Source organism: Nannospalax galili, unplaced genomic scaffold (assembly GCF_000622305.1).
Source record: "Nannospalax galili isolate Female #2095 unplaced genomic scaffold, S.galili_v1.0 scaffold107, whole genome shotgun sequence".
Taxonomy (NCBI): domain Eukaryota; kingdom Metazoa; phylum Chordata; class Mammalia; order Rodentia; family Spalacidae; genus Nannospalax; species Nannospalax galili.
The window spans coordinates 2,442,446-2,457,278 of record NW_008358490.1 but is presented as its reverse complement, the minus strand read 5'-3'; the positions used below and the strand labels follow the sequence as shown (position 1 = coordinate 2,457,278).

Sequence of the window (14,833 nt, the reverse complement as noted above, 5' to 3'; positions counted from 1 at the left end):
TACAGGTAAGAGTTGAGATTATTAAGACTCTGGGGTTGGTGTTTTTAACCACTGTGCAATGTTGTCTCTTCAGTGGTATTTTTTCCCTATTTGTTCAGTATAGTAGAGATTTGATAATAAAATTTAAGAAAAATTTAGCCCCACCTGGCAGTACAGGCTGCAATCCCAACTACTTAGGAAATTGAGGTAGAAAAAAGATGGCAGATTCAAGACCTACCTGAGCAACTCAGAGAGACTTGTCTCAGAATAGAAAAGGAACCAGGGAGGTGACTCAGTGGTTAAGCGCACTGGCTGCTCTTGAAGACTGGTTTGGTCTCAGCACCCACATGGAGACTCACAACCCGCTAACTCCTGTTCTAGAGGATCCATTGCCCTCTTCTGACCTCTGCAGGCATTGCATGACATGGGCACACACACATGCAGGCAAAACACACATACATATAAAATAAGAATAAAAGTTAATTAAAAAAGAGTGTATACTGCTCTTTCAGAGGGCTCAAATTTGGTTCCCAGAACCCATGTCTGGTGGGTCACAACCATCTGTAACTCCAGCTTCAGAGGTAGCCAAGGCATCTGGCCTCTGTGGTATCTGCACTCACATGCACATACGCACACATGTATACAACTAAAGATAAAACAAATGAATGCTTAAAAATGGAAAGTAAAAAGACTGAAGATGTAGCTCAACTGTACAGTGAATGGCTCTCATGTGCAAGGTCCCTATTTCAATCCCCAATACCTCAAAAAGAAACAAAAATCCCTAGATTTCTTGGTGAGTATAAAAAGGGGGGGGGGGGGGGACCAGGTCAAAGGATTTGGAGCAATGGAACGGGAACTGACCTGGAAGCCACTTTCCCTAAAGATTAGCTCTCATAGCTTCGGAGAACACTAAATAAGCTAGTAAAGGAGGACATCAACTGGTAGTCCAACCCCAACTTCAAGGCCTACTATAGAGTAGAATATTGGGCTACATTTAAATGATATTGGTATATCCTGACTCAAACAAATAACCAAATACACTGATATGTCCACCAGGGGTATCACCCAGGTAACTGCTGGTAGGTGGTTCAGCAAAGAACACTGGTGCAGTAGTGGCACTTTTATATTAGGGGTAATCAACAGCTACCTAATTTGGACTTAAATTAGGTAGGAATTTAATGGGAGGAAACTCGTGTGTGTTACTGTAAACCTAGCCAAATACACATAGATGGAGAGGTCATAGATCTTAGAGAAAACCCCAAGGCTGTCATATCCCTAGACAAATGTAATTTCTTACTATGTGCAAAATATGGATCCTTAAATTTACAGACAAATATCCCAGTCACTACCATCAAAGCTTCTTTTTCAACAATTAGAGTTCCACAACTGGTCATACACAGAGATTGTCTGTGAATTGCTCAAGCCAATTCACAGCTACGATGTAACCCCCTATACCTAAGGTTTATAGAACATAGAACAAGGGATAAGGAGAACAACACTAATGCATCTTTCAATTCTCATCAATAAGGCTCCCTTCATGCAAGAGGGCCAGGTACAGTCACAAATGGCCAAAACGTAGAGAATAAGAGTCTACAGAGTGTGGGTCCTTGGACAGGACTCCTATATTAAAATCCACCCACCCAGGGCTCAGGGACTATTGTGGAAGAGGGTGGAAAGATTGAACAGTCAGGGAGGAGATGCATGACCATATGGAACTAGAATTCTACAGGCTCCTGGGACTCTTCTCAAATGAACCTACAGCAATGGGTGCCAGCATAGATAACACCCATGCAAGCTCAAGCAGACAAAAGCCTAGCACAGAACTGTGGAAATGGACAGCAGGCTCCAATCTTAGTCGAGTAATTATTGGCAGCCGATTACTGCTGGGTGAGGAAGAGCTGATCTTAAAGGGAGAGACTCTAGATAGGCTGACTAGACCTCAGTGGATGAACCTGCACTGAGGCAACATCTAAGGACACTAACTTGATATGATAGGCCTTAACAAAAATGACAGAATGCACGAATTCCAATTGGGGGGGGGGTTATGGGAAGGGACCAATGGGGAAGGGTTATAAAGATGATTAAGATGTTCTATATAAAATACACAAAAAATTCAATTAAAAAATTGAAAATTCAAAAGAAAAAGACTTGCTGAAAAAACCAAAGAATCTAAAACACCAAGATTTATGATTAGAAAACAGTATCTACTTCAAAGGATTGTTATGAACACTCACTGAAAATTTATACAGAAGTGCCTACCCCAATATCTACTACATAAGTAGCATGTAATACTTGGATTTTTAGTATTGATGATCATCTGCAATAGGAAAATGAATTTTGATAATCCAGAACTACACTATAAGTGAAAGATCCATACTTGCTTCCAAGAAAACTGTAGATTTAGCTGGAAAACTTCTTTATATAGGTTTTGCTTCCTTTCATAAGAGAGATGAGTTAGTAAAGACTTCTTGGGCTAGGGATGTTGTAGCTCAGGAGAAGAGCACTACACACAGCCCTGGATTCAATCCCCAGTGCTGGAGGAATAAGCTGAAAACTTGAGAGTTTTTGTCATTTTTATGGTTCCATCTTCAATATCAACTGATCGATTAGATTCAGGCAGTATGGGAATGTTTAGGGCTATATATAAAATCTTGGTCCTGGCTTTATTTCTGATATGGAAAGTACTAAAGGATTTTAGCAAATAACTCCAGCCCTCTCACAATCCAGATGCCCCAGGACATTGTCTTCATTAGTATCAAAGCTGAGGGAAGGGTCTTAGTCATTATGCTTCATGAGTAGGAAGTAAGCATGACCAAAAAAATGAATTAATGGCTAGGTGGTGTAGCTCCTGCCTATACTTCTAGCCCACAGACATGGAGGATGAGGGGCCTAGAATTTGAGCTCAGCCTCAGCTACATAGCAAAGACCATGGCTCTAACAACAACAACAAACCAAAATACAGAAACAAAACAGTTTATGTAGCTACAAGTACAGATCAGTGGCGGAGCACTTGCCTAGTAATCATCATGTCCTGGTCAATCTCCAGCAATGAAAAAAGTTAATAGAACTCAAAATCTCACCTGGGTGGGAGACTAGTAATACATGTGGTGTACCCCTTTAATCCCAGCACTCAGGAGGCAGAGGCAGGCAGATCTTCTGAGTTCAAAGTGAGTTCTAGGCTCACTATGTTCTGGGGCTACAGGGAGACCCTGTCTCAAAAAGACCAAACAAAACAGAACAACAGTTCTATATTACAAGACCTAGCTTTCTGAATTTTTGGCTCATAGTTTACATAATGAAGGCTCAAGAAAAAACCGAAAACAGAGCTAACAAGTAATATTACATTACGAGATATGACATTGGCTGGAGAGATGGCTCACTGGTTAACACCTTGTACTGCTTGCAGAGGCTCAAAGTTCTGTTACCAGCACCCGCACGGGGTAGCTCACAACTGCCTGTAACTCTAGGGGACTGGACACTTCTGTCCTCATAGGTACTGCACACACATAATTAAAAATGAAGTATTTTTAAGACGGTACCTATCCAGGTCAGCTCCCATAACACTCAGATCTCATCAGTCATTTCCATTACTGGCAGAGGCCCTCAAATTGCTTAACTTATCATTCTACAGACAGAAAAGGTTTGAGTATCCCACAACCACATACCTTCTACAAAGCTGCTGTACACAAAGGGAAAATGTGTTTTTCTTCAAGGTGTACTTCCACTACTGACACTGAGTTCTTGATAACTAAGTATATATCCGAATGTTTACGGTACGCAGGAGTCTACACTACATACGGATTTAGAACAGCAATGAAAAAAATGCAGGTGCTCTGCATTCACTTCTTTTCCCCCAATAGCCAACACAGGAAAGAAAGAAAGAAAGAAAAAAAAAGCTTGACAAGTTTTCCTGTCCAAAGTACAGGTATAGGCAGACAACCTACAACCAAGATCAAATTCTACAGATTTCTATTAGTCTGAGGACAGGATTCAAGTCTCACTGACTAGTAAGCAGTACTACTTTGAACATTTCCCTGTCTCATTTCCTTCATGCCTCAAGTAACAGTAAGAATTTAACCTGTTTAACTTTTACAAAGGCAACTCAAATGATAGACAAAATTTTGATTTTATGAAGGGCATGGTAGTGCATGCCTTTAGTCTGGGAGGCAGAGGCAGGCAGATCTGTAAGATCCAGGTCAGCCTGGTCTACAGGGAGACCCTGCCTCAAAAACCCAAAAATAAATGACCAAAATAACAAAAGAATGCAATCACATCATATGTACAGTCAATGCTTTTGATGTGACAGGATTTAGGGGGAAAGAGAAACACAATTATTAGAAGTCCAACCCATCTATGGCAAAACTTTTTATCTTATATAGCCCAGACTGGCCTAGAACTAGGGATCCTTCTGCTTCAGCTCTCCAGCTGCTTGGATTACAGCTAGTGCTGGGATGATAAATTTGTGTCACCATCCCAATCTCTACTGCATAAACGAACCACTAAATGGAAAATCAAAAATGCTTTCCAGTTTACCAGGTACAAGGACAGACACCTGTGTCTGCAGTCCTTGCCCTTGGGAAGTAGAGGATGAGACCCAGTTCCCAAAAGAGAAAACAAAATACTTTTTATTGTTCATCATAATTGAAAAAAAAACCTTAATTATACATACTAGAGAATGAAGAATGGGGGAAAGCACACAATAACAGGTGACCCAGACTAGTAGTGTACTTTAACTTTCAAAAGTGGTTCAGCCATAAACTGTATGTGTAAATATCTTAGGGCTAGGGGTAGAGCTCCGTTGGTGCTAGCCCAACAGTGCATAAAGCTCTGGGTTTGATCCCCAGCACTATAGAAAGTAGCACAACTAACAGTGATTACAGCATGAGGACTAAAAATTCAAGGTCATTCTCATTCCACAGCAAGTTCAAGGCCAACACAGATACAAAAGACTGTCTAAAACAATGTAAAACGAAAGTAACTCTGGTGTAAAATAAAAATTTTGTTTCTCTGAACTAATCCTTGAGGCCAAGAATAAAGCAGGATGTAAACAGAACCAACAGGAGAGCTGAAATTCACTGTGATTTTCATACAGCTAATGCAAGTCAGGCTAGATTTCTCATACAAACAAACACAGACCACTTGTCCCAAATTAAACATACCGCTCTGAGTCTCAGTTCTTTCTTTCTTTTCTTCTTTCTTTCTTTCTTTCTTTCTTTCTTTCTTTCTTTCTTTCTTTCTTTCTATCTATCTATCTATCTATCTATCTATCTATCTATCTATCTATCTATCTATCTATCATCTACCTACCTACCTACCTACTTACCTAACATGGCTAATAATAGTACCTACAATAATACTTTTAAGAATTATGTTTCCCGCCGGGCGTGGTGGTGCACGCCTTTAATCCCAGCACTCCGAAGGCAGAGGCAGGCGGGTCTCTGTGAGTTCAAGGCCAGCCTGGTCTACATAGTGAGTTCCAGGACAGCTGGGGCTACAGAGACCCTGTCCCCCCAAAAAGAATTATGTTTCTCAATACAAGTAAATTGCTTAAAGAGGTTCTGGCATGCAGGAGGCACTCAATAAATTTTGATTATTCCTATTGGAATTTACCTGTTAGAAAAACACTGTAGTCATTAAGCTATACATTATTACACAAGTATCCTGAAATTTTTCTAAATCCATTTTTTTCTTTGTTGTTTTTTGAAACAGGGTCTCACTATGCAGGCCCTGAACTTGAGATCCACCAGTCTTGCTTCCTAAATGTTGGAATTAGGAGCATCATACTTGGCTTAAATCTATTCTTTGGAATTAGCTTTCCTTACAACTCAAATTCAAAAAGTATTATCTCCCTCTCAGATAAAAATAAAAATTTTCTTCCAGACATTTAACCTGCTGTATTAGAACCTCAAAACTCCATGGAAAAAGGGGGAGAGGTTAAGAAGCTATCTCTTAAGTGATAAAAATATAAAAATAAAAAGATAGTAAAAGATTTTTACAACACCTTGTTAGAATGTGATTCCCTAGGATAGCAAGACATAAAGCCTTCATGCTTTATACTTAAAAGAAATATTTTTATTTTATGTGTATGAGTGTATTGCCTACATATAGGTAAGTGAATCCATGTCGTGCAATGCCCCCAGAGGACAGAAGAGGCCATCGGATCCCCTGGAACTGGAGTTATGGATAGTTGTTAGCTGCCATGTGGATGCTGGGATTCAAACCTGGGTCTTCTGCAAGAACAACCAGTGTTCTTAACCACTGAGCCATCTCTCCAGCACTGCCCTTTTTTTCATGCTTTATAAATACTTTTTAAAGTTCTTTGCAAAGCAGGGTGTGGTGGCTCACACCCGTGATCCCAGCACTAGGGAGGCTGAAGCCACGAAGGGAGAAGCCAAAGGACTGGGTGTGGTGGTACACCTATAGTCCTTGTACTTGGGGAGGTGGAGACCAGAGGAACCTAAGTTCCAGGTTACTTTACTCTTGGCCCACACCAAGTTAAGAGTCTAGCCTGGTGCTACAGGATACCCAGTTTCGAAAAAGTCTTTGTATGATCAAATTAAGCACATTGATGTCACATATGTTATTTCTGAAATTCAAAGAATTGCTCTAAAACCTACATACAGTTAAATATAAAAAGAAGCTACCTGGGTATCACAGCTCAAGTAGTAGAGCACTCGCCTAGTGTGCTCCAGGCCTGGGTCCCGCCCAGTTATCCTTCCCTCAAAACAGCCAATTTGGCTGAAAGCCCTATACGTCCTCTTGGTTCACACTTTTTGAACCCAATACTCAGGAGGTAGGTGGATTTCTGTGAGGTCAAGGCCAGCCTCTGAACTACACAGTGTGAGTTCAAACTCAGCTAGGGCTACAGGGAAGTTCCTGTCTCAAAACAAAACAAAAGCTAGAACAGAACAGGTTACTATGCAATAGTCCCAAACACACTCCCTCCAGAACCAAAGCACCGACATCTGACAATCTGACATTCAGTCTCTGAAAAATATTCCTACCGTATTAGAAACTTGTTTTTTTCCCCTCCAAGACAAGGTCTTAACTAACCCAGGCTGGCCTGGAATTTAGAGACCTATTTGCCTCTACCTCCCAAGTTAGAAATCTTTTTTACAATTTGTTTATTTTTGTTTTATGTGTATGAGTGTCCTGCCTGCATGTATGTAAATGTACCAGTGAGGCCTGTGGAGGTCAGAAAAGGGTTGGGTGACCTGGAGTTACAGATGGCTGTTAGATGCCATGTGGGTGCTGGGAAGCTGGGAATCCAATCTGCATTCTCTGCTAGAGCACTCAGTGCTTTTTTTGATCTTTTTGAGACAGGGTCTCCCTGTAGCACCAGCTGTCCTGGAACTCACTATGTAGACCAGGTTGGCCTTGAACTCACAGAGATCCACCTGCCTCTGCCTCTTGAGTGCTGGGGTTAAAGGCCTGGGCCACCATGCCCAGGAACAGTCAGTGTTCTTAAAATGCCTGTAAAAGTAATTTTTCCCCACTGTTACTTTGGGTAGATTTATAAAGATAACTTGTGGGCACTATAATCCAAACTATCATTTTTTTTTTCAATTCAAATCAAACACTTTCTAGAATCTTCTACCAAATTCTAGACTCTAGTAGATTCTAGCAGCCAGGGGAATCTTATTTTTCAAGGAATTTAGAATTCTGGGTACAGTCCAAAGAAAATTACTGAAATAAATTTGTAGTAATTCAGATATGAAACAATTACAATCACAGTAAACTGACAGTACCGTACTGTAATAATACTGAAGAATGCTACAAACTCACTATTTTTATACTCAAGTTTTACCCAACACGCAGTTTCTTTGAAGTGAAATTCACAGAATATCACCCAGGAAAGTGGTAAATAAACCCTACAGAAACAAGTCTTTTAAAATGTGAAATCCTAGCCGGGTGTGGTAATGTACGCCTTTAATCCCAGCACTTGGGAGGCAGAGACAGGCAAATCTCTGAGTTTGAAGCCTGCCTGGTCTACATAGAATTCCAGGCCAGGTGGGACTGTACAGGGAGACCCTGTCTCAAAAAGATTTAAAAAAAAAAAGGGGGGGGAAGGGGGGTTTGAAATCCTGTCCCTTTTCAAACAACTTAGTCTTTGGTCCTTGAAGACTGTTTCAACAGCTCCGAAGTGAAAGCAATACGGAAGATTAAAAAGTTTTAAAAATACCTGCCAACTTCTTCCCACCTGTTACTGTTAACTGAACCACGAAGACCTTACACTTAGGCAATCAAAAAAAAAAAAAAAAAAAGAGCTTGCAATAAAATAATTCCAAACGTTCAGACACTGCCACAAAGAAATACAAACAAAATCACACTGGAGTACACAAATGTCTCCTTCCTCTCAAAGCAAAGAAAGCACTTTCTCCGTCGAGTGCAGAGTTCGGGAACAGTGCTGCCAACCCTCAACCGGATCTGAAAGATGTAGCGCAAACATTTAAAAACAATAAACCAAAACGGAACTTTCGCAAAGTGTGCAACAGCTACGAACTCTGGGCCCCGGGCAAAGCTGCACGCCTGCCCCACCCGTGGGTGAAGGAAAGGTAGAGGGGCTGATCACCAGGACCTTTCTCAAGGTCACGCTCGTGCTAAAGAACCCGTGGGGCTCCCGATCCCAGGGCTCCGACCTCCCGACACAGAAAAGGCGGCCCACAACCACCTCAAAGGCGAGCAGCAAAACGCCCAGAAGGCCCTGCGCGCGGCTCGGCAGGCCCGGGGGGGGGGGGGGGTGTCCCCGGGGCTCACGCGCCCACCCGCCGACCCAGGTCGAACGCCCCGGGCTCCGGGAAGCCGGCGGCGAGGGTCCCGGCTCCACTCACCGTCGCTCTCGGCCCTCACGAGCAGGGACATGCCCTTCAGCCGCTCCACGTAGCCGGAGGACACATGCCCGGTGCCCCGGTCGTCCCACTGACGGTCCTCGTTGAGCGTGTAGACCTTCACCCGCCGCCGGGTGTCAGTCATCGTGTCGGCCGCGGGCCGCGCCCGAGAGACCCGGGGACGCTGTCCGGGAAAGGCGGGAGGCCGCAAGCGCCGAGCTCGGGGACCTCAGTGCAGCCTCTGGCCGCCGAGGGGCCGCGCCGCCGCTCGCATGGCCCGCTCCCGGATCGGAGCTCCTGGCCGCCGTTTGTTTCCGCCGCCCGCTCCTCGGCGCTATTGTCCGGGCCCAGCGAGCGCGGCCACCCAGCAGACCCGAGGGCGACGCGCAGCGCTGCGCAGACGGCCGCCCCGCCGCGGTGGGAACGCGCGACTCCGTTCACTGCCCTGCTCCCGCCTCCGCCATGACCTCGGCCGAACCGCTTCCCGCCCCACCGCCTCTTCCTCCTCAGGCGGCCGCCGCCATATTTTCCTTCCTCGTAGCAGGCCCCGCCACTGCGGCCCGTGCTGCCGCTCCGCGCCCCCGGCCTCAAGTGTCCGTAGCAGGCAAGCGTGTGCTCCTGCCGCAGCCGCTGGCGCCGCCCAGGAGGCTCTGCGCGCCCCCGGCCGCCCCAGCCTCTTCTGGGAAGTCGCCTTCCCTACCCCGCCGCCGCCGCCGCGTCTTCTGTCTTCCTCACAGAGCCAAAGCCGCCATCTTGGCTCGCTCCTCAAAAGCGGCGCGCGGGGCCACCCAGGCAGCAGCGGCAGGGGCGGCCCGCAAACCCCACCATTTAAAGAGACAGCAGCGGGCTTAGTGGCCGCACGGCGGCGGAGGCCTCGCACTGAGGCGGACGCGGAGCTGCGGAGGTGGCAGGCCCGGAGGAGGCGGGACGCTGGTCGCGTCGGTGACGGACCGAGACTCGCTCGCGTTGCTCCGCACGTACAGTCGTGCGAGCGCGGGCGGCGCGTGCGTGCGTCGCGCTCCGTGTGCGTCATCAGCCGGGCTCCGAGTTGGGAAGGGGCGTGGTTGGGCGGGCGGTCTGGAAGCGGCAGGCGCTTTGAGGTTGGGGCCAACGAGCCTCCCGGCGTCCCTGCTCCTGTCGCTTAGGGAAGGGACTGAACAGAGGTCCCTGGCCACCTACCTGGCCCTAGCGGGTTTCTGGTCTTTAGTCCGAAGTTGAAAAATCACTAGGGGAAAAAAATCATTTAACTGCGAAGTCGGCGCCGATGCCTTGGGGCGCGCTTTGGCTTGGCGTTTATATGTACATAAAACCTACTTAAAGCAACATTTCCCAAAGGCATAATGATCTCAAGAAAATAACAGCTACCATTTGGGGTTATTTGTTTTGTTATTCACCAGGCCGTCTAGAGTCAGTCCAGTCTACTAGAAATAGGACTCAGGCTACATGGGTCATTCAAATTTTTGTAGTAGCCACGTTTTAGAAGTGTGAGGAAACTGATGAAATTTTATTTCAATAGATTTTAGTATCTCAAAGTGCCAAAGTTAGGCTATATTATATTCCCCTGCTTTCTGTACCTGCTTCATTTTTGTTTATTCCAAACTTAAGTGATAGGCTTTTTGAGAAAGGGTCTCCCTGTAGCCCCAGCTGTCTTGGAACTCACTATGTAGACCAGGCTGGCCTTGAACTCACAGAGATCCGCCTGCCTCTGCCTCCCGAGTGCTGGGATTAAAGGCGTGCGCCACCACGTCTGGCCCATGATGTGCTTTTTTAAAAAACAAATTTTTATTTCATGTGTATGAGTGTTATGCTTGCATGTGTGTAAGTGCACCCGTGTTGTGCAATGCCTGAGGAGAACAGAAGAGGGCATCGGATCCCCAGGAACTGGAGTTAGAGGCAGTTGTTAGCTACCATGAGGGTGTTAGGAACCCAACCCAGGTAACCTGGAAGAACAGCCAGTGCTCTGAACCTCTGAGCCATCTCTCCTGCAGGTATGCTTTTTAGGAGCAGATTTCTATTTGTATGATCAGTTTTCATCTGTAATAGAATTTAGTCACTGGATTTCATTAAATTCGAAGTCAAGAAAGTATACTCACACACCTCAGGCTATTCCATTTAATACTTCATTTGGTTTCTTATTGCATTTTCTGTGGGGTGGGGTGTGCACATGCTACTGCCATGTGGGTGTGTGGAGCTCAGAGGACAACTTTGGGAGTCCAAGAGTCCCAGAGACTGAACTCAAGATTATCAGGCTTGGCAGCAGGTGCCCTTTTACCCACTGAGCCATCTTTCTGGAGCCTAAAAATGTAATTAAGATTAAAGATATTTTAGTTCTTCAGTTGCACTAACCACTTTGAAAGGCTCAGCGAGGCATATTTCTAGTAGCTACACATAGTACGACCAGGTCTTGACATCACCATGTTATGCCAGACTTGCAGTGCCCTTTGTGCTAGACCCACCTTTTCAAATTGGGGACAACAAGGCCAGGACTGAGGCTTTTACAGGATACTAGCCTTACTTATGAACTGGGAATGTGTAGAAACAAAGCAATTTATTTTTCTGAAAACCAAAATATCATTTCAAGCTTCTAGATGAAGTGGTCCACAGAATATCACCTCAAAATATGGTGTACTGGTATTTTAAATTTGTTTTATGTTGGGGCTGGAGAGATGGCTCAGTGGTTAAGAGCACTGACTGCTCTTGCAGAGGACTCAGATTTGATTCCCAGCACCCACATTGCAGCTATGAACCATCCTTAACTCCAGGTCCAGGGAAATCTGAAGCTCTCTTCTGATCTCTGAGGCGTTGCACAACACGGATGCACTCACATACATGCAGACAATACATTCATACACATACAGTAAAAATAATAAAATATTTTTAAAAAATTTGTTTTATGTATTTTGCCTGCGTGTATGTAAGTGCTCCATGTCATGCAGTGCCCATGAAGGCCGAAAGAGGGCATAGGATACCCTGGAGCTGGAGTTGAGGATGGTTGTTAGCCACCATGTGGGTGCTGGGAACTGAACCCAGGTCCTCTGCAAGAGCATCAGTGCTCTTAACCACTGAACCATCTCTCCAGCCCTATTTGCTGCTTATTTTAAAAGAGCTTGGGGATCAACAGATGTTGGGAGAGGCTGAGGACTGCATGGTACCTTATCTGATTCACAGGCTCTCACGATGTTGGCTTGGAAATGGCTATGTAGACCACATTGGCCTGGAACTCCCAGAGATCTGCTTGCCACAGCCTCCCAAGTGCTGGGATTAAAGGTGTGCACCACCGTGTCTGGCTTTTTAAAACACAATGTGTATGAATGTTTGCCTGTATGTATGTATGTGTACCACATGTGTGCCTGGTGCCCAGGGAGGCCAAAAGAGGGCATCAGATCCCCTGGAACAAGAGTTACTGTTGTGAGCATCTGTGTAGGCACTGGAAATAACCCACGTCCTCTGCAAGAACAGCAAATTCTCTTAATTGCTGAGCCATCTCTCCAGCCCCTACCTTAATCCTTTACCTATCAGAGTTTCGCCTTTTGAAACTCCACTATTTCAGGAAAGAAGACTGGACTGCAACAACATCTGGACACACAAGATAGTATTTGTCTCCTGGTGAATTCTGATTCCAAAAGGAATCATTTACTATCTAATTTTTATCTCCTGGATTCATTCATCTCTACTTAAAATACTTTAAATTGCCTATACTCTAGGTCTTGCCCCTGTGAAGAGTATGTTCAAACTTCGAACAACTCTCCCTTCTTTGAGTTTCATATTTTGTATGGAATATAAAATGTGAAGTACATTTGCATCCTAGGTGAAACATTGTTTTGGACTAAGGACCCACATTAGGCCTCAACCAATCTAAAACTTAAAATGGTATCACTCACAGGAACTTTTGTCTCACTAAGTTGAAAGAAAGATGGAAAGATGAGCACTAACAGCCTAATTTGCCTCACAGCATAGTTTCAATCATGAGGTTTCCTCTGCTTTAATTACATAAAAATATGACTCAGAGTGTGGTGGCTCACGCCTTTAATCCCAGCACTTGGGAGGCAAAGGCAAGCAGATCTCTGTGAGTTCAAGGCCAGCCTGGTCTACATAGTGAGTTCCAGGCCAACTGGGGCTACACGGAGACCCTGTCTCAAAAAGACCAATTCAAGGCCAGCCTGGTCTACATAGTGAGTTCCAGGCCAACTGAGGCTACACGGAGACCCTGTCTCAAAAAGACCAAAAAAAAAAAGGCCCAGAGTAATCTTATTTTTCTGGCAGTTCTGTCTCCCTGCCTGTCTTCTCTTGAAAGTGAGTTAGAAATGACCAATCTGCAATCTGCTCTGATCTTTCAGTGAGGTTGTTGGGTTTGGGTTTTTGTTGGTTGTTATTTTGTTTTGAAACAGGGTCTCAGGTAACCTAGGGTGGCCTCAAACTCTCTCTGTAGCTGAGGATGACCTTGAACTTCTGACCCTTCTGCCCCCACCTCCCAGAGTGCTGGGATTCCAGTCATCAGTCACCACTGTTTCTTGTTTCTGCTTTCAGGGTACATCTGTGAAACTGCCAGTTTCACTTGGCTCATTGGAGCAGCTCTTCCTTTTCATGGAATTGTCATTTGATTCAAGGATGGAAAGTAAAGGCAATTAAGATGTTTATGTTGTAATTTTGTCCTTTGATAATGTTGTTACAGCTTTTCTTGTTCATTTGTTGTCATTTTATTTCAGCAGACTTGGGGATATTGGGAGCCAGGAAGCACAGCTCCCCATCCTATTACCTGTAGCAGCCTGAGCAGTTCCGCACCTATATATATACATTTTTTGGTCACTTTGAAACAGGGTCTCTCTATAGCCCAGCTGGCCTGGAACTATGTAGACCAGGCTGGTCTTGAACTCACAAGAGATCTGCCTACCTCTGCCTTCCTGGGACTATAGGCACGAGCCACCACACCTGGCTTTGCATCTAATCTTTTAGTGACTTGGACTCTGGCCAAACTAGGATTTGTGGCTTGGATTCAAGATGTCAGGACTAGCCAGTATGCAGCAGAGTATGGGGTTTAATAAAGCTATTTTAGTGTAGATTTGAGTAGGAGAATTAAGAGAAAGTGAAGTGCTCAGAAAGAAAGACTCCAGAACATGAGTGCAGGCTTCTCAAGAGTCAAGGTTCTTTTTTTCACAATTGTCATGTATGGGATTGTGGTGGGTTTTGAAGTTAACATCTTTAGAGGCTTACTGAGGAATCTAAATGAGATCCTGAGTGGCACCTGACAGGATTGCAGTTGATGAGGTGAAACTCGAGGTCATGGGGATACAGGAGCATAGGCTACTATCATTACTGTAAACAAGGTTCACAGTCTTGTTTTAAATTCCCAGAAAATGTCTGGGGGAAGGAATGAGACCCTGCCTAATATATATGTACATATACATATACATATACATATACATATACATATACACATACACATACACATATACATATACATATACATATACATATACATATACATTCAGTCCTTGAGCCTGGTCCATTGTGGTTTGAAAACAAAATATGTATATTCAAAACATTATGTTGGCAACATTCATAGCAAATAGTGTGTTGAAATTCTCAGCTGGTGAGAAGCTTCTGTCACTCTGGAGTGAGGGTTTCTGTTGAGATTAGGCTATGCCCTATTTTGTTACTCCATCTTGTATAAAACAGTTTTTCAAAAGCTGGGCATGGTGGTGCACACCTTTAATCCCAGCACTGGGGAGGCAGAGACAGGCGGATCTCTGTGAGTTCAAGGCCAGCCTGGTCTGCATAGTGAGTTTCAGGACAGCTGGGGCTACAGGGAGACCCTGTCTCAAAAAGACCAAAAAAATTTTAAAAAAGAAACATATGATATACTATTACCACATATAGAGTTCTCAATTTATAAGGGAAGTCTTTAACTATTAATAGTAGATAAATTGACAAAGAACATGAGAAGAAATAGTTCATATACAAAGAAATGCAATTCTTTTAATAGGAAATAAAATGTCATTGGTATATTTTTTAGTGCCAAATATAAT

General features: G+C 44.4%; 1 protein-coding gene across 2 annotated transcripts in view; it reads right to left on the bottom strand.

Moving 5' to 3' along the window:
- Ppp4r3a (protein phosphatase 4 regulatory subunit 3A) overlaps positions 1-9,806 on the bottom strand; it is a 50,359-nt gene extending 40,553 nt beyond the window's left edge. For both annotated transcript variants that reach the window (XM_008821735.1, XM_008821736.1), the window contains exon 1: positions 8,811-9,806. In XM_008821735.1, coding sequence (XP_008819957.1) covers positions 8,811-8,952 — 142 coding nt within the window. In that variant the 5' untranslated portion in view covers positions 8,953-9,806. The remainder of the gene's footprint in view (positions 1-8,810) is intronic.
- Between the last annotated feature and the right edge of the window lie 5,027 nt (positions 9,807-14,833).